At 35.5% G+C, this 21059-nt stretch overlaps 1 protein-coding gene across 4 annotated transcripts in view; it reads right to left on the reverse strand.

Annotated features, from left to right (window-relative positions):
• The window catches only part of CLTC (clathrin heavy chain), a 65931-nt gene that overhangs the window by 16276 nt on the left and 28596 nt on the right, over positions 1-21059 (reverse strand). For all 4 annotated transcript variants that reach the window (XM_043583892.1, XM_043583889.1, XM_043583888.1 and 1 more), the window contains 12 exons: positions 17956-18069; positions 17363-17536; positions 14225-14422; positions 13303-13503; positions 11029-11181; positions 10289-10411; positions 9286-9423; positions 8912-9076; positions 8567-8747; positions 6870-7033; positions 2423-2548; positions 1639-1781 (listed from right to left, as the gene is read on the reverse strand). In XM_043583892.1, coding sequence (XP_043439827.1) covers positions 1639-1781; positions 2423-2548; positions 6870-7033; positions 8567-8747; positions 8912-9076; positions 9286-9423; positions 10289-10411; positions 11029-11181; positions 13303-13503; positions 14225-14422; positions 17363-17536; positions 17956-18069 — 1880 coding nt within the window. The remainder of the gene's footprint in view (positions 1-1638; positions 1782-2422; positions 2549-6869; positions 7034-8566; positions 8748-8911; positions 9077-9285; positions 9424-10288; positions 10412-11028; positions 11182-13302; positions 13504-14224; positions 14423-17362; positions 17537-17955; positions 18070-21059) is intronic.

The following is a 21059-nucleotide window of genomic DNA, read 5'->3' on the forward strand; positions in this document are numbered from 1 at the left end:
TTACCTATAGCCACAGGGGTCAGTACCCTAAATACACAATGGGAAAAAAATCTGGTAGCATTAGAAACTCTAGGTTTAAAAAAAAAAAAAAAAGAAAAGAAAAGAAAAAAGAAACTCTAGGTTTAATAATACTGCCAGTCATATGATCACTCCACCAAGTATCATGGTTTCACTACACTGTAGCTTATGTTTCAATGGTCCTGATGACTAACACTCTTTTGACCATGGTTAAGTATTATAAGCACCCAGAGGAAAAACAGTAGGCCATATTTTGGCTACCAAATTCATGTAGTTATTTTGAATATACTCCCATTAGGGTAAAGACACAACTTTTGTATTAAGGCAAAAATTCAAGATCCTATAAACACATGCAATCCAAGCAGATATGCCATGGCAATCGAAAGAATATAGATTAGTTAAGGCACATTTAGACTAGTGTCTCAGGTGTGAATCTAGTTTATCACAATATAACTTGTAACTTAAAGACCAAATTGTCTAGCTGTAACTATCTGGCTATTGGCTTAGAATACACAACAAACAAGATTGTTTTCAAGTATTAAGATTTAAGAGTCAACTGAAACCTCCTTCTAAATATTAAATTGTTATGAACTATAATCAGTTCAAATTAGGCTCAAGCTTTTAAAATCAGTATTCTAGATCTGCATTGTACTTAAGTACAGAATTTTTCTTTTCTTTTTTTTTTTTATTTAAAATTTTTTTTTCAACGTTTATTTATTTTTGGGACAGAGAGAGACAGAGCATGAACGGGGGAAGGGCAGAGAGAGAGGGAGACACAGAATCCGAAACAGGCTCCAGGCCCCGAGCCATCAGCCCAGAGCCCGACGCGGGGCTCGAACTCCCGGACCGCGAGACCGTGACCCGGCTGAAGTCGGACGCCCAACCGACTGCGCCACCCAGGCGCCCCAAGTACAGAATTTTTCTATGTTTGTAATATTCAAATACGAATTCTATGAATACCATTATTAGGACACCTATACCAACCCCGGTTAAAATTAAATCCCATAGGGTTTCTCGTTATCTTTCAAAGCCAGAGTAATTTCCCACTATTATACCAACCCGCCAATCTCATTTACTCTATCCACACTTTCTAAACATACTAGTTCATCAAAATGTCCCAGCTAAAAAAAAAAAGACTTCATGGTACAATAAATTTTTAGAAAAAAATTTTAGAAATTTCCTCTACTGGAAATTAGAATTCATATTATCACATTAAGGTTCAAATTAAAAATCAGTTTAACCCCAGAGTTATGCAGGGACCCTTTTCTCTCATTATACTTGAGAAAAATTAATCAGAGAACAATCAGTTACTAAAATAGTGGTACTGTAACTAAGTAAAAAGAGGCTTTTACATAGTTTACATTAAAAACAGTCAAATCACACAGCTGTAATTAAAAACATGCAAATAATGTCTATATGACAAAGCTGTAATGTTTTAGAAAACAGATTTCTTTCAGCACCTACAGCTAACTTATCACTTCTAAATTAGATGTCTCCAGGGAATCATGATCCACATTTTATTAAACAGCTTTTAGGCAAATGACAGGTTGTATTTTTATCCATTACCAAGCTAAGAGAGACTGATTTATCCCAGTTATATAGGTCAAAATGGTACCACACCTGTTTCTTTTTTCAACCTCAGCTACAAGCTCATCAGTAGAGAATTGACCTCTTACAACAAGAATCAAATTTTTAATGACATCTTCAGAGCAATCAACATCAAGCAATCCTCCAATAACCACAGGAAGTCGACTCGGATTCACCTATGGTTAAAAAAAAAATGTCGTTATCTTTAATAAGCAAAGAAAGCATAAAGAAGTTTTAAAAAAATTAAACTCATTTCCCTTTTTTAGCTCAGTTTTAAAATTCAGTAATAAACCGAGAGTTTAAATTTGCAAGTAGACAGGAAAAGTTAGCAGGAAGTGTGGCTTGGTTAAATAATTACCTCAGCATCACTCCACACAAATTAAATAAGTCCAAAGAAGCTACAGTCACAGAATGTGTACGGAAGACTAATTTAAAGGCCTCCATTACAGCAGAACTGCCTTTCGATTTCTGGAGTTAGAAGGTAAAGTTTCTAAGATCAGTATTTAAGATGGTTTTACTGTGCTTTCAAAGTCTACGGCTTCCACACAAACACCTCAGGGGTTAGGTCACCAAGTAAGTTGTGTGTAGGTGTCACCCAACTTTTCATCTACAGCAGTTTGTTCTGGTTTACATACTTATACCTGAATGCAAAATTCTAATCTAAATAAGGATTCCCCTTTTTCTGAAGGGGAAAAAAAAAAGTTGAAAGCCACTGTAGCAGACCACTCCCATTATGTACAGAGTTTCAGAAAGATATGAAGATTTCCATAGTGTGAGAAGTACAATCTACAATATGGTACTTTTAAGTATTACTTACCTTCTGTACGTATATCTCTATATACTTTTGAAGATTATTTCTATATAAATAGAGCACCAAATCATGAACAAAGTCAAACCGATCACACACAATGATAAGTGGTAACTGATCTGTTAGCTTCGCTTCCTGAAAAAAGAACAACAAAAAAAAGCCGTAATTGTCTCCTTCTGTGAGCTTTCGAATCTATGTAAAATAGGGGAATCTATTCTACACTGGTGGGAGAGGCTCACATAAAGGTCCTTTCCACATGTACCATTTACCAAAAAAAAGTAACAAATTAAGATTTGTGAGCCACCAGTGGCATTCAGGATAGAAAACCATCACACTGGGGACTTTAACAGTAACATTTCAACTGAATTGAGTGTTGATTTAAGAATTACAGTCACATTGTCAAAATGGCAAAAATGGCTCATAGTTATTGCAAACTAATGATTTTTTATCCCTCCCAAATTCCAATCTATATGGCTAGCCCCTAACACTATTACGATAAAGCCTACAAGGAGCAGCATAATGGTGACAGCCACGAATATACCACATGCTGCTGTGATAAGAAAAAGGTTAAAAAAAGAAAAAAGCACATAAAGAAAAGACATCTTTAAATTATCAGTTGCTTTTACCATTACAAATACCAAGCTATAATCCTACTTACAGATTTACACAGATGTTACAGACAGGTAGATAAGACCTACACTGGGCATTTACCTGATACATGTCCTGTTACATTCCACAGACATAAGGTACAGCACAAAAAACAACAGTTTCCATCAGGAATTCATTTATACAAAGTAAAACATTCCTCAATAAATGATTCCTCTATGACAGTCTACTAAGCAAGGAGAACTAAGCAGGATAGGACTTTCCCCAATGGATAGCCACTAAGAACATTTGCAATGTTACAAAAAAATGGTTCCTAAGTTTAGCACACATCACTCATCCAATTACAAGTAACTGAAAATTAGCCTATGAAGTGATTAGAGTGTAACACCAAACTAAATCTAGGAGTCAGGAGAAATCCTGGAATAAAAAAATCAAAATGGCTGTAAATCTGAAGTGGAAGTCCAGCTGCAGATTTTTCACATTAAGGAAAGTCTAAAGCATGTGTTGTTATTTATTTAGCACCATGGAAACTCTCTACTAATAGCTGCTAGAATCATTTCTAGACAAAATGCTGGATCTACCTATCCAACCGATTTCAGTTGGCCAAGTTTTTCCTACTAAATGAACATCAAAAAGTGGATCAACACACTAGTCCTCTTTACTCTCTTTAATAACCACATAAAGTATTATAGACTTTATTTTACCACTTAGGAAATACACTTGGAAGTATGTAAGATTACTTAGATGTTCTATTCTCATGCATGAGTGTTTAAAATTTCTGCTGGCAAAGACAATTTAAGATTGAAAAAGTAGATAAAAACTAGTATTTTTTTGATTGCCTAAATTTGCAATCTTATTTTTTATCCTTTTTATCCTTTTACCCTTTTTATCCTTAATCGTATCCATGATAGGATATCCTTTTATCCTATCATGTATGATTTCATACATGACAGTGATGCTATTAATATTTTTAATTATTTACTAAAATAAAAGACTACCCATTAGCAATTATGGTTAAAGATTTTAAGATCAAAACTGAAATTATATAAACACATTCAGAGGTTTTCTTAAACATTAAGTTATTCACTTAACTAATATTTACTGAGTACCTCCATACCAGACACTGTTCTTATGCACTGCAGCATTCCCTCAAGGAACTTATGTTCTAGTGGGGGAAAAACAATGTCTTATAGTGTTAAATGTTCTAAAGAAAAATAAAGCAGGATATGGGGGAGGGGAGGATGGAATAGGGATAGGTTTTATTCTAAGAAGGGTAAGCTGAGACATCATCCGTTCTCATGACATTTCATCAGAAATCTGAACGAAGGTAAAAGATTTGAAGGGAAAAAAAAAAGTAGAAAGGGCACAAGCAAAGGTCCTGAGGCAGGAGAGGCAGAGAGGTGCAGGAATAACAAGCAGGCAAGTATGGTTTAAGTACAACCAGAAAAGAAAAAGGATAAAAAATAAGATCAAAGGCAGCAGGAAGCACATCATGGGTCTGAAGAACAGTTCCATGCTTTCTACAGACAGCCACAGTTCCACAGGGTTAATGCGTGAGTCAGATGATGCTAATGATATCATTTCATCCTGGCTCACAAGCTACTTTAAAGAGAAGTCATAATCTACCAATCTCTGTATTCCTGGTGGCTAACATGTAAATGGCACTTCAATGTTCAAGATTACTTTTCTTACTACAGTTTACTTATACCACCAATTCTCATATAGCTAACACCTCCAAACTGAAGTTTAATGACAGTGATGATGAGATGCAGCATTGTAGCTACGCTATACAGGTCAATAAGTAAAGTGAGTAAAGGGCCTAGTATGTTCATTGTTACCACTGAGATGAAAGGTTGAAAACAACAGTAGCATCTTAGTACTGAGCTTCCATCTCAGACTGAAGATAAGACACGAGGTTTACATCTAACTTAGGCTGGAATTAAAATTCCTTCACAAAGTCAGGAATAACTTAAAACCAAAAAGAAAACCTGCCTGATAGAAAGAGAGCATATGTAGGCTGATTCTACCTTATTTTCAGGCCCACCAATACAGTATATTAACAAGAGTTACCACTTGAACACCTATGGCATACAAGGTACTTGACTTGATCAACACAGCTTCTGGTTGGAGAAACCAAGACTAAGGCATACTAGTTAATTTGCCTGAGATAACAGACAGATACTGAATAATAGCCAATAACAGAAATAGAATTTGAACCAGGTCTGACTAGTTTAAAAGCCCAAAATCCATATCCATTTCCCTACTCTACCAGATCTGCACCTATTCATAGTGTGATGTATGGAAGGGGAGTCCTCTCTCATTACATCTCAAGGGGGCTAAGCAACCTATGACTGCACCATGCTAGAATCCAGAAGATCTTTTTTTTTTTTTAAGTTTAAGATAATTAAGTGAAAAAGTTAATTTAGTCTCGTTTTGCAACATAAACGACTCAAAAATACAAAACACAATTCTAAAGAAATGACAACTGAAGCTTAACAGTCAAGAGCTTCCTAACAATAAAAAAGATAGTGTAAGAGTCTGGTAGTATTTTTAAAAAAAGGAAACAGTGCCAATACTCAAAGGAGGAAGTGAACTATTGTCATGGATACTCTAGTCAAGCATGAAGTATCAAATACTTCTCCTTTGGAGGGCTTTTTGACACCAGAAAGACATGGATTCAAATACATCAGACTGGCCAGGCTACTCAGAATACTCATGATGGCCAAGATATTATAAAGTTATACTCTGGGGGAGTGTTTATCTTTTAATCTAAACTATGGGGCAACTTCTACATTTTAACTACTACATTACACGAAAACCTCTAAGAGTTTAGCTATTTAATCTAGAACCCAGTAGTGATTCTTCAAAGGAGCAGTTAATAAAACTATAGATTATCCAAAATAACAGTGTAGGAATAGGAAAAGCCTATGTTTTTTACTGAATTACAAAATAAACATTTTGGTTTTAGTTTCAAGGTAAAATGCTTCCAAAAGGCACAAAATACTTAAGAATTTTATACACAGTTTCTGGAATCATTCCATATAATTCAAATACGAAATATATAAATACATATATTTTAAAGGGGTAATCTGAGTGTTCCATAGTCTACCTGATTTTTATCGACAAATGCCAATTCTGAAGTTTTATTTTTTTCACAATGGAACTAGTGGGTATAAATAAAGTTAAGTAAACATTAAACAAATTCAGGTGCCCTTAAGTATGTTTTAAAGAGCTAAAGATCTTTTAACCATTACTCTTCACACCAACACAGGCAGTTTTTACTTCTCTATAACTAGTGCCATGGAGTGAGGGTTTTTTCTGTTTGATCTTACCTTCAGTTTAATGAACTATATATAATTAACACTCAGTTTCTAGAGAAAAGCTAATTTGATAAGAAGTAAACTGATGTTTCTCAGATAACAGAATGCTTTGTATATAATAGAGGCTCCTGAAAAGGACACTGAGGGCAAGCTGATCTTAATCTTCAAAAGGAGCATACATGAAATTCTAAAATGACATGGAGAATCTCCAACCACTTTTCAAAACTGAAATAAAAGAAAGGAAATTCCTTTGACATAGTGCTATTTTTTTTCTTCTTTTAAAGAGATGGTCATTCTTTTTTTCTTTTTTAAGAGCTCGTCATTTTTAGGTATTATTTACCAATTTCCCTCCCTATTTCAGAGGAAACCACAGAGTATCACATTTGGAAGAAATAATTGAGCACAAAATACAAGAATGTTAAAAATTTCCCCGTTTAGGGAAAAAAAGATATTTTCAAACTATGATGAAACCCACGTAGAACTGTTGATTGTGAATCCAACCAGAAGGTGCATTACTCAAAACCACTTACCTTGAGAAAATTCTTGACTCGCTCAGGATCATAGCAGTTGCTTTCTCTGCAGATTCTTTCTACTTCTTTGATCTGCCCAGTCTTGCAAGCTGCCTGAATATACTTAAAGTGCACATCTGGGTCCTGACTAAAGTTAACAATGGATCCCAGAAAATAAAAGAGACCTTAAAGAGACAAATAACTGAAATTAAGGATACATACACCTCTGAGAATGATAGAACTGAAAAATATTTAAGCAATTAAAAATACTATGACAATTATACCTCAGTTTAAAAAGTTATGTTGAATAAGCCCCCCACAAAACGCTCAATTAAGTATACTAATTAATCTAGTAATCAGTTCAATAAATGGACTTACACTTTAATCCCTACAGAACAATTCAATGTCTTCTAGTAGCTGAGAAATAGGGGGACAGCTACTTAGTATGAAAGTTAATAATCACACCATATTCCCTGTGAGAAATTTTAAATGTCCCCTATAGCAGGTTTTTCCTATATGGAGTTAATAGGAAAAACACAAAAGCAGTTTGAAAAGAATTTAATACAGTGCTGTCCAACAGAACATTCTGCAATGATGAAAATGTTCTAGATCTGCACTGTCCAACATGGGAGCTGCTAACCACATACAGCTATTAAGTACCTGAAATGTGGCTACTGTAACTAAAGATCTATAATTTTAATTGTATTCAATTTTAATTACTTTATGTGGCTACACGTGGCTATTAGACACTGTACTTGAATGAACAAAATCAATTTAGTGCATAGTTAACAACGTTTATTTATTTTTGGGACAGAGAGAGACAGAGCATGAATGGGGGAGGGGCAGAGAGAGAGGGAGACACAGAATCGGAAACAGGCTCCAGGCTCTGAGCCATCAGCCCAGAGCCTGACGCGGGGCTCGAACTCACGGACCGCGAGATCGTGACCTGGCTGAAGTCGGACGCTTAACCGACTGCGCCACCCAGGCGCCCCTCGTGCATAGTTAACATACAGAAAGAGAAAACTAGTAGAAATCTCTCATTCCTTCTATTGAGAACAGTTATGACAAAAAGGGAAAAAAAGGTAATAAACCCAAGAGTAACCCAACAGTGATTTAGTACTTGGTACAGCAGTGATTCTCAAATGAGGTGATTTCCTTCCCAGAAGACAGACATTTGGCAATGTGTGATGACACTTTTAGTGGCCACAACTGGTGCAGCTGATGCTACTAGCATCTACCGGGCAGAAGCCAGGGATGCTACTGAATATCCTGCATGCACATGACAACCCACCCCCGAAATAAATTATCCAGCCTAAATTAACTATAGTGCGAAGATGGAGAAAACCCACTATATAGTGACAAGTTACAAAATGTCCTTGGCTAGAAACATTTGCCACTGTAAGATTCAGACAACATAAGCATGAAATCTTATTATACCTCATCATTCGTATTTTTATTTTATACAATTCTGACAAAGCTACTACATATATTTGGGTCTTAAAATTCTGCCTTTAATTCACCTCTAAAATATCCAAGCAGACAGTCTCGTTCACTGCACATCCCCAGAACTTGGCACAAAAGAGTTGACATTTATTAAATAAAACTCAAAACTATCCCATAAAACTGATCTTGTAGAAAGAATTTCCAACAGCCCATGATTGTAACAAAACCCCCTCTTGGCTATCTTAATTTAAAACAATTCAGAAACTCTTAATTACCTTCAAAACTCTTGAAAGATTCAAAAAGTTCAATCAGAGATTGAGTTGACAGTTGTTCGTGATACTTGGAAGCCACTTGAACACAGATCTGCAGATTCTGACGAATATTGGCAGACAGCATGGCCCTGAGGCATTCTAGGGAGTCTTCTACTGATAAGGACCCAAAGTAATTCACTAACCACTAGAGGACAAAATAAACAGGCAGGTAGGCAGGCAGGCAGGTAGGTAGGTAGGTAGGTAGGTAGGTAGGTAAATAAATAAATAAATAAATAAATAAATAAATAAATAAATAAATTCAATAAACCAGTTAATCATAATAGCTTCTGTTAGGTAAGACTATAATACCTCAGGGTTAAGAAGATGGGTGTGAACAACTGCACGCTTTATGTCATATAAATCAGTGAAGTGTTCTAATGCACGCTGCAGTAGACCAGCCTTTTCACACAGCTGAGCAATATGAGCCCGGTCATAATGTGTAAACATCTGATTCCCTAGAATAGCATCTGCAACCTATAAAAACACAAATAGGACAAATTTATTTTATACCCCATTTATATTAATTCTATACCTAGATTACACATGAAGATTCAGTAGTCAATTAATAAAGGAGAGAGTACAAAGGCAACTCAGTAGCTTCAAATAGCTTAATCTAAGCAGCTCTAATTAACTACTAAAACAATGTTGGAAACATGCCTAAAAAAAAACAGGAAAAAACATACCTGAGGTGCATGCATAAGGTTCATCTCAAGCAACCGTGTCTGTAAAGGACCTTCAGATGGGCGATTATTCTTCAGGGCATCAAGCAAGAATGCAGTACACTGCTGAATTAGATTGTATTCCATAAAGACATCCACAATCTGGAAAAAAAAGGATTTAGAGGAAATTAACATGTTTAAAGCTTGCTCTATGATACTGTTGACAATACATAAATGAAATCTCTTACTTTACATATAAAAAATTGCCAGACCAAATCCCAGATTTAAATATTATTTATACAATATCACTTCACAATTTAAGAATAAATTTTTGTCATCTGCAGTTATTTTTAGTACTGGTAAAAACAAAGTATTTCAAGATACTATATAATAGCACAATATAATCAAAACAATAGCTTCAAAATTGTAATGAAATATTTAAAATACAAAATATGAAGGAATCTGTGACTCCCACCTCCTCTATGCATCTCTTCCCTCATCCAACAGTAGCAACCATCCTTTGTGTTTTATTATTCCCATGTATTTTTCATATTTTTAATACATACATCTCTAAACAAGATGGTGTTTGTTTTGCACATTTTTTAAATTTTTATTTGAGAGAGAGCAAGAGCACATGTGTGTGAGCAGGGAAGAGGGACAAGAGAGGGAGAGAGAAAAAGAATCCCAAACAAGCTCTGTGCCTAGCCTGGAGCTCAATCCCAGGATTCTGGGATAAAGACCTGAGCTGAAATCAAGAGTTGAATGCTCAACCTACCGAGCCACCCAGGTGCCCCTGTTTTGCATGTTTTAAAACTGTATATAGGTGGTATCTTCCCGTCCAGTCTTCTGCAACTTTTGTTTTTGTATTTTTTAATAAGACACGAGGTTTATGCATGTAGATGAACACACTCTAGTTTCTACAAATTGAAAGGTTAATAACCCATTTTTCTCCAAAGCTGTTTAAACCCAGATCCCTCCATTCCCTATTTAAATCTTACCTTCTACAGAATGCATTTTAATGCCTTACCTGTGTGATATCAGCAAGTGGTTCTTCATCCTGAACTAACATTTGAGCAAACTGCTGTCCCTGATCTGGACTGATACGCATGACATTTCTCAGCAAAAATATCCAGTCTGGAGTATATCCAACCTACAGATAGAAAAAAAATTTGCAACTTTGATGCAAAGTTTCATGTTTATATCATTTAAAGGCTTTTTCTACAACAGAATTTTGCTAATATAGAACTACTGGTGAAAGTACAAACTCAGTTTTAACTTAACATGCTAACTGACTCTGGTTTGTTTATATTAGGCAAAGAGACACCTTGGTGGTAAACGTACCTGAATGAATAGCTATAAATTTTTATAACTGACTTAGTTTCAATGAATGACCATTTCGAAGTTTGTTCTAACAGGTAACAGGTCCCTGACATGTTAAATTCTGAGAAGCCAAGCAAGAGTGCCTCCATTTTTTTTTTTAATCTTTTTTTTTTTTTTTAAAGTAATCTCTCCACCCAACATGGGGCTTGAACTCGCAACCCCTAGATCAGCCCTGCATGTCTGCTTACTACGCCAGCCAGGTGCCCCAGTGTCTCCATCTCTGAATAAGCATAATTCTGTATATGAGAACTAAAATAGAATGTTTATACTTCTTCAAGTAATTCTAAATTTAAAGAAATTCACTATTAAAGTCACTGACAGTTCCTATAGGCTAATTTCTCAATGTTTTGACAAAGTTATATTGAGAATCTGTTCCACTGAACTCACTTTTTTAGCATATAAAACAATCTTCTGGACTTGACCTGTTTCTGCAAAGCACTGAATTACTTTATTTGGGACGTTAGCCCTCAGGTACACACTAAGTGCCAAGGTAGGATCCACAGATTTCACAAGATCACCCAGTTCTTCAGAACATTCCAGCTGTCCAAAGGAAAAAGAGATTGTTTAATAATCCATGAGCTATTTTATAAATGAATAGTTGATATCACTTCCACTATAAATTAAAACTAATATGACAGGCACTTACTCAATTATCCCAGAATATATTATAAATATGCAAGCGTTGTGGTTAGTAAAGACTCTTGATCTTGTATTCACAAGACTGTCTTAGGAGAATTCTCCACACATCCTACTTAAGGATAAAAAGGCCACCAGGACTTCATGCATAAAGATGTTACAACTACTTTGCTAGGAAGGTAAGTATTTAAAAGCAGAATCCTGTATTTCTATTAAGAATACTGTATTCACATATCAGACCCACATGGTCCCAATTTTCCAAAAATAATGCAACTTTTAATGTAATGTAACCAAATGAAAATTTAGTATTTAAAAGCCAGATGAGGCTTATCATAAGGACCCTTCTTAAAATTATGATGTAGTCTGTATGTCTAAGGATCTAAGCTCCATTATCATTTTGACTTTCGGACTGAAGGTTGTAAAGCAGGATATACAAATTTTACAAGGTCAAAGAGATAAAAACTATAGAATTTTGGGGTGGTATACAAGCAGATACCCTCCTCTGTGCTATTCAAAGCTGAGTCAGTCAGCTGCCCAATCTGGAAAACAGTTTCCCTAAGACTTTTGCCTTATATACCAGAGTTGATTTTCTACTTTTAATAGTAATGTTAGAGAACAGCGTTATCACTGACAAGTAAGTTCTACCAGAGCCTATACCTCTTAACTGTATGTGCTAACTAATGTAGAGTTGATCAGTGTCCCTTTTACCATAAATGGATCCCATAGGACCATTCACAAAAAAGGTAATGATACACAAAAAAAGCTTTCATAAGGCTGTAGAGGTCAACTCAGTTACTTTGGTTGTTCCCATCCTCCTCCCTTATCTGAAACAACTAGGACGCATCTCAAATACTCGCTAGTGTGGCTAGTAACTATTCTTCAGCACAGACTCCTGTCCAAGCATCCCTAACTCTGAAGTACTATTCTCTAGTATCCTATAAGACTGCCAGAAGATGGGTCAAGAAACAAGGGGTAAGAATCACTAATGTAAAAATATTATCAAATACACTAAAACTGAAAGGTGTAATAACATTAAAAGTTATTCATTACTCAAGAGTACTTTAAACAGTACCACCTTAGTTCTCAACAGTGGCATAAGAGAGAACAATTCAATAATGCTACTTTGTGGAAAAGGCTTTTTATGGTGATTATGAAAGGAATAATGCCACCAATGCAACATTTAAATTTGTTAGTTGCCTTACAAGTAAGCAATAGTTCCCATAATGTGCTTTAGGAAACAGCACTATTAGATGCTCTGTGTAAAAAGAAATTAGTAAGTACTGAGTAAATATAAAAAGCATAGGGAAATCCTATAGTAAAGAAAGCTGGTCAACAACAGATTTTAAAGGTTCACATTTTTAAAAATTTCAAGAAACTAGTTAAATGTTTTCCCATATAATGCAAATTAACTTTATGTGAAATCACTTTGGGAATCTCTATCACTGCTAATTAGACAGGCCTGATATCTTCATATCAATGATCCAACACTTTACATGTTTCCCTTGTACATCCAAACATGGTTACAAGCAGCAAATATGACAATTTTGATGATACTTGGGAAGTTTAAAAAACATATATATATATAATATATATATGGCATTTATATGGTTAAAATTACTGTGCTTATCAAGCGTGGAATGTGAAAGACAAGAATATATTCTTATATTCAAATGAGTGTTACACATGTTGACAAATATGAATGTATACTGAAATAGGCCTTTCTCACTACACTTTTCCTAAAGCAAAAGGATAGCAATTTGTTTCCAGGTTAGTAGTTTTAAGCACCAAGCAAGAATCCTGGATTCCATTTAAAAAACTGAACAAAAATACCCTATCTCAACATGCCACAAAAAACGTTATTTTCAAAAGGTAGTTAAGTTTATGCATCTCATGCAATGTCTGTCCTTGTTCTATTCCTGCAAGCAGTAAATAGTGGACATTTTGGTGCAGCCTAAATGTTTTTAACTGGCTACCATGGTATTTAATGCAATCAAAGCAAAAATATGTTAACGTAAGTTAATGTACCTTATCTTCTTTTAACCATTTCTCCAAAAGCTGTTTCCGTCCTTGCTGAAGTACAGGCCTACATAGTTCTAAGGATTCATATTTGTTTAGTTGGCCCTGGTCCAAGAGAATTCCAAAGTACTGAAGTAGAGGAGAAGTTTGACCTGGCTGGGCTGGGACACTCTGGAACCGACGGATAGTGTCTGGAGTACGAAGGATTCCCTTTAAGAAAGAGAAACGTTAAAGACTCCTCTTAATAGGTGATCCAACATCACACTAATAACTCCACAGATCTCTTAGGCCAATCTTCAAAGCATGATTTCATCTACCAATAATAAATTTAAAATCTTCAATACACTGAATGGTAAAGATTCAGTAAATGTCCGTCACGCCTCTGGTTCAAGGTTATGAGATTATTCAGAATCAGAAATCTATCAACCCAATTACAATGCCATTGTATGAGAGAACAGCATAATCATAAACTATTTATAGCTAGCTATTGTTCTAGGTTTACATTAAGTGCAAATTTCATAATGCTGATTGATCAAGGTGTAAGGTTAATTCAGTCCAACATAATACAAAGCTGGTAAGAATAAACTCAACTAAACTTCAGACAAATCTTACTAACATGCTCTACTTAACTTTTCAAATCTTAGAAATAGAATCAGTAACTATCATTGATGAGGGCAATCAGTATTGTAACTAAGTAACTGAACATTACATCTATGTAAATCATAGCTTGCTAGATCTACATATCAGACATCTGAGTTTTTAAAAAGCTAACCAAATCTAGAGGCACTGACATGTAACTCATATATGACTAAAGGAAATGCAAGCTAAAAAGGATCAGTTTTCTCTGTGGAGAACTGGTTCCACTCCTAACAGTATTAGAAACAGAACTTATTAACATTAATCCAATCATGGCAACTTCATAGCTATTTACCTTTGGTGCATTAGCAGCTACCTTTGCTGCCTCTGAGTAATTTCCCTGGGCAAAAAGAGCATTAAATTTCCGGGCAAAGAGTTCTTCAGCACCAGCTAAGTTATTACGTACAGCCATTCTCAGAGCCAAATCAGGATTTTGTAGGACATTGGTGATATAAGGAATTATGTTTTCTTCTTCCACGCATACTGACAGAACCTGAAATTTAAAGATTAATGAATAGCTGCAATGTATTCATTTGGCTATCAAAGATACCAAATCGGTTTAGAGCTGTTTACTGCTGAGTCATAAGGTAATGAAATTGTGACAGTTGTTTTCTTATTGCCATAAAATTTTTTTTTAGTTTTAAAGGGAAAAAAAAAAAAGCCAAGACAGAGAAGACTAAAGAGTTGCTGAACAGTTGCAGATTCCAACAATATGGCCATTCTGTAAGACAAATAACTCCCTTTTTCATACTGTCTTCATATTGTCCAAACAAATTGCTTTGCTACCATCCATTCATTCTTAACATGGTTAATACCAAAGGCTCCCATTTAGCTGAGCTCTGAAAGACAGCTCTCCATTTTGTTTATCAATTCTTGAGAGACACAGTCTCGACAACCTACAGGGCTCTGAAACCTAAATGAAATCTAGGGCTCAGCTGGAAGAAGTTTAAGGTATATTCTTCTTAACTTCAGGATTTTTTTTTTTTAAACAAAGATTTTCAGTAATTTTCTTTAATTACATTTACATTCCTAGAGGCCAAATTATATAACAATGAGGGGAGAGATCACTGACTCCTTAAGCACCTAATGTAATGCAAGGTATACAGCAGTTGCTTAATAAATGTAGCATCAGTAAAGAGCACTTTCCATTGCTTCTATTTGGGGAACAGTTACTCATCCTAGTCCTCCTAAAATGTCACTGCCACAGAACCCTGCCCTATTTGCCTAAAATCTAAACTACTATCAATTGACATGAGAAAGGGAACCTTTCCTTCACTATGTTCATATCCATTCCTCTCCCCAACACCAAAGATGGTTATATACCTCAGCTTATAAACTACTTATATTACCCCAACAGCACTTCTAATACTACAATTTCTCATCTATTTCTTAGTCACTATTCCACATAAGGACAGGGATGTATCTTTCCTTAGCTGCATTATTAGTACCAGACAGTGTTTTGCCCAAAATAAATGCTTAATATTTGTTAAATAAATGAAAATGTGAAATTTCTGTCCCAGGACTAAGAATAAAAATACAATCTGAGAACTCAGTAACCAAACAGACAGTAACAGTGTACCTTGCCTGTTCTGTTTCCTTTTGAGAAAAATGAAGAAATTTTAACTTCCAAAATGCTTTCACTTCTATAGGTCAGATCCCCCCGCCCCACCCCCAAAGCTATGGCTATCTTGTATTGCCCCATGTCATTCTACTACAAATTAAGACATTAAAGGAAGGAATTACTTTCTTAACAGTTTGCATTCTGGACCTGACTCTTCATGCTTAGCTCCTAGGAAAAGTAAAGATGAACAAATCTAGTTCCAACTACACTGCCTGAAGCTTCCTACTAATTGCTACACCTTTATCTTCCCCAGACACCAAATCCATTAGTTTCATCTTCATCCTATTTTTAGACTATTCTAGCAGAATTCTAGCAACCAGTACTTAAGATCTACAAGGGACAGAGAAGGGTTCCTCTCTACCTTCTAAAGTACCCACTCAGTTCTACCAAGTTCAGAATTTAAGCTAGATATTGGCAAAAATCTTCTCTTGATAGCTTTTCATTTTCAAACAAATAGAAACCATGACTTCATTCTTAGGGAATATGTCCAACTGTAGTTGGCTTTGATCAAAGAGTGGAGGAAATGTCCTAAGCTTACTATAAACACTCATCTCCCTACTCAGAGCAACTGGCACACAAAATCTGTTGGGGAAGGTGATCAATAAATTCTTAAAATCAGAGTTATGAACAGCAAATATACAAGGGGAAACTCTTCCAGATACTTTAGTTTAAGCATTATCTTAAAATCATCAGCACAGTGGCAGAAATAAAAAGATCTTTGGCTTAACAACTTCATGATTATTAAATTATCACTAATCTAGTTCACCACAAGGCCAATGCATTCTTGATTTTTCCAAGAGAGATCCATACAACTGAATAAAATGAAAGCTACTGAATTTTTAAAGTTGTTTTAGTGCCCAGACAGTGACTGGTGTAGAAATACGCCCAGACAGTGACTGGTGTAGAAATACAATTAAACAAAGAAAAGTCCCTTTCCTAATGAAGAATAGCAACTGAAGCAGTTTAACAAGTAATTGGTAATTAACTCACTGTGATATGTGCTATGAGGAGAGCTACCTAAATTCTAGGGGAATAAAGCAGGAGCACCTAACCAGGTGTGGGAAGGAGATAGGGAATGATAGGTAGAGAAAGACTCCCTTTCTCTATAATATTTGCCTCTTTACATACATACATTATTACCCTATCCACTTCTATCTGGGAAAAATACTAACTTCAAGGAAAACTAGCAAAAGGCAAGACCAATAACAGTATTGCTTTTGAAATTTTAACCATTTTTTAGAAAATAAGATACTTCCTGGTGGAACATTAAAATACTAAGAAAAGAGAAAAAGGATCACTTGGTTAGGTGCTGTGAAGAGGTCTGTTCAATGTGACAATTTCAGAACAACTAATATTTTCCCTATCTAATTGGATAACTTTCCAGGTACCCCACAATAGCTACCATAACATATCACCTTCCAACATTAAATATTTAATAATAATTAGAGTCAGGAAAAGAGATGTAAAGAGAATTCTTTTCCCAATAGTTGATTATCTGTTTTAGCAATCACAGGAACAAAAAAAAACCCTATTGAAAAGAAAGTATGGTGTCTGTAAAATGTGACCCAAATAATTTCTTTGTATGGAGAGTCATTTCTTTTGACAATAATGACAGATAAACACAATCCTAAGTGGCTATATGTCAGTTTCTTTCTCTGAGACAGGATCAAAGAGAGACTTTTTATCACGTGCTTCTGTATTTTTATGTATATATTATTTTCTGACATCCAAACCACATTTGCTTTTTAGGAAAAAGAAAAGCTAACAGCAGTGTTACTTTATTGCTTAATTTAAGTTTCAAGGTTTCCTTACTTGTCCCTTTCTGTTTACTCCAATTATTCCAGCTGTGGCTTCATGAGGTGCAGTAACAAAGATTGTTTCTCCACTGATTCTATTCATGTAGATACAGGTACCAGTCTCAAGATCATAGAGGTGGATATAACCATACTTAGTAATCAAGAACACTACATCATGCTTTTCACTGATCTGTATAAAGAAAATCAACACTTCAGTAAAATCATGAATCTACAAAGAAAAAACTTAATTCCATCTCAGATATGGTAAATTCTAGAACTTTGACAAGAGGCGTATATGAAAAATCTTAAAAGTTAACGTATGTATGGTTTCTCCTTTTTATAGCACGTTAATATCCCAAGCTCTTACTGTAAACAAAGAGTATGAATAAAATGTATAAAAGAGAAAACATAATTTTGAACTTATGATAACCTAGTTTATGTATTATGTGAATGTTAAGAATATTTCTTCACAAAGTTTTACTAATAAACTTTACTATTAAATAAAGGATATTCCTCTAAGCACTATTAATATTGACTGTAAGTAGCAATTTGGGGTTAGTTTTGTAATGAGGAGAGATTTTAAAAGTCCATTTGTTTTACTTAAAATACCTGCATTGCAACAGGAAAGTCATTTTGTGCTTCTGGAGGAAAGAAAACATCCACTGCCTTCTTTGGAAAGGGCTGATTCCCTGTAGGTGGTGTGCCAACTTCAATGATATGTAACTGTTCACAAGAAAATAAAATTGATATAAATCTAGATCATTTACCCGTTGATCGCAGCAGCTTTATTTGTAGCCCCAGACTGGAAACAACCCAAATGTCCCAAAATAGGTGAATATTAAACTATGGTACAACCATAGCATGGAATACTCCTCAGTAAAAAAAAAAAAAAAAAACAAGTCTCATGGACATTATGCCAAGTGAAAAAAAAAAAGTGCTAATCTCAAAAGGTCACAAGCTATACAGTTCTACTTATATAGCATTCTTGAAGTGACATATTATACAAACAGAGAGTAAATTAGTAGTTGTCAAGAGTTACAGATGTGGGGGGAGAAGGGAGCAAGTGGGTGTGACTAAAAGGGGGTTGCAGGAGGGAAGACAGTATGTATCATGAATCTACTCCTATTAAATGACACAGAATAACACAATTGTACTAACATCTGTTTCTAGTTTTTCTACTGTACTATATAGCTCTGTAAGATGTAACCAAAAACTAGGTAAAGAACATAGGCATCTCTCTGTGCTGTCCTTGTATTATTTCAAGATAAAAACTTTAAAAAGTTAAATGAATAGTTAGAGGGATCATACCTCAATCTACCTTGTATTAAGGACACAGAATGGTAATATATTACCAACAAAGGCACCTTCTCATGGTTTTCAATGATAATTTAGTATTTCCAAATAGAACTCTAACTTAAATTGTTAAATCCTTCTCTGCCTATACATCTACTCTAACACAGATGGAAAATATACACCTAAACTGTCTCTCTAATCACATATACCTCATGGATGAGAATATTTTGGTTTAAAATATCTGATGCTGTACATCAGCCAGGCAAAAGAAAGTAAATAATCTCGGTAACAGAGTATTATATATTTAGCTTAGTCATGTCAAGAATGGACTCAAACAAGAAAACAATATGGTTTCCAAGATATATACCATATGAAACTTGTAGGGTCTCATCCTTAATTAGGAAACTACCTATACTGAAAAGAACTGGGTCTTCCTTCAAAAGCCATGGCAGACTTTGGTACAGAATATAGCTGCCTTCCAAAAGCCATGGCAGACTATAGGCTCAGGCACAGGTTTTCAGATACTAGAAAAATGACAAAGTTTTTGGACTTTTCAAAAAAAAGTCTCAGCCTTATGTCTTAAGGATAAGATCGGATTTCTAAAACTTATGTGTCTTTTTGTTAAATTGTACCAATTGAGACATAAATACCAATGTTTTCTATCCTTGTCATATTGAAAGGATGGTTGGATCATTCCTCACTTCAGGGATTCTTACTCTGAAATTTTAGGCAGAATTTTAACTCTCTGCGCGTATGTTCCCTCTCTAAGAGACTACAGATTTCAAGCAATCTCGATCTTATGAGTTTCTACAGCCAGCAGTACTAACTGTGGCATCGAGAAGTGCAGTCATAGCAGTAGCTGAGTCCCCAAAGTTCTATGGCAGGGCTTTAGGCTGGGACCATGACTACTGCCCATTCTCCTTTATTCCTCATTTTTTCCAAGCCTGGGTTTAAACCTTCCTAGCTAAATGTAAATAATCCATTATCTTTTCACTAAACTTTTTATACTCTAACCAACCAGGCCTTCTTTCTGTTGTCTGTAACTAAGAATCCCAATATATAGTACTTCAATTTGTCTAGGTGATTCCAACGTACAGCCAGGGTTGAGAAGCTGACTTAGGACGATAATACTCAAATTGTAGTCCATACCCATCTAGACACCTATGGCATTTAAATTGTAGATTATGAGCTCCACTTATTGAATGAGATTATGTTTTTATTTTTTTAAAAATTTATTTTGAGAGCTTAAGTGGGAGAGTGTAACCAGGGCAGGGGCAGAGAGAGGGAGAAAAAGAGAATGCTAAGCAGGCTCCACACTATCATTACAGAGCCTGACATAGGGCTGGATCTCACAAACTGAACCATGAGATTATGACCTAAGTCAACAGTCAGACGCTTAACCAACTAAGCCACACAGGTACCCCTGGACCAGACTCTCCAGATGTAAGGCAAACAAATGTACATTGCAGCAACCCTAATCACTCTTACACGCAGTAAAGTTTAAAAACAAAGGCCTTTGGTAAAGGCAATAAAAATAGTGTTAAAGAGCCAATATAAATTTTTTTTTAATGTTTTTATTTATTTTTGAGACAGAGAGACAGAGCATGAGCAGGGGAGGGGCAGAGAGAGAGGGAAACACAGAATCTGAAACAGGCTCCAGGCCCTGAGCTGTCAGCACAGAGCCTGACACGGGGCTCGAACTCACCGACCGTGAGATCGTGACCTGAGCTAAAGTTGGATGTTTAACTGACTGAGCCACCCAGGCGTCCCTTAAAGAGCTGATATAAAAAAGTTGTTAAACAACATTACTCATTTTAGACAAGTATCACAAGAAAACACTAATTCATTTTAGATATGTATCACTAGAAGCAGAATTTAAACAAACTAAGTCACCATAAATCTGAATAGTACAAACAAATTAACGGGGTGCTTGGGTGGCACAGCAGATTAAGCATCCAACTCCTGATTTCAGCTCAGGTCATAATCTCTCAGTATGTGAGTTCGAGCCCTGAATGGGCTCTGTGCTGACGGCGTGGAGGCTGCTTGAGATTCTCCTTCTTTCTCTGCCCTTTCCCTGCTCACACTCTCTTGGTCTCTCTCAAAGTAAGTAAACTTAAAAAACAACAACAACATCAAAACAACTTTGGGGCACCTGGTTGTCTTAGTAGGTTAAGCCTCCAAGTTCAGCTCAGGTCTAGATCTTATGGTTTGTGAATGTGAACCCTGCATCAGGCTCTCTGCTGTCAGTGCAGAGCCCTCTTGGGATCATTCGTCCCCCTTTCTCTCTGCCCCTCCCCCACTCGTTCTCTCTCTCTCTCTCTCTCTCTCTCTCTCAAATAAAACATTTAAAAAAATTTTTTTTTAAAAATTCATGCACAGTCCATTAAAGAAAAAAAATTAAAAATTAACAATGAAGGGTA

This window comes from Prionailurus bengalensis, chromosome E1 (genome assembly GCF_016509475.1).
Source record: "Prionailurus bengalensis isolate Pbe53 chromosome E1, Fcat_Pben_1.1_paternal_pri, whole genome shotgun sequence".
NCBI lineage: Eukaryota > Metazoa > Chordata > Mammalia > Carnivora > Felidae > Prionailurus > Prionailurus bengalensis.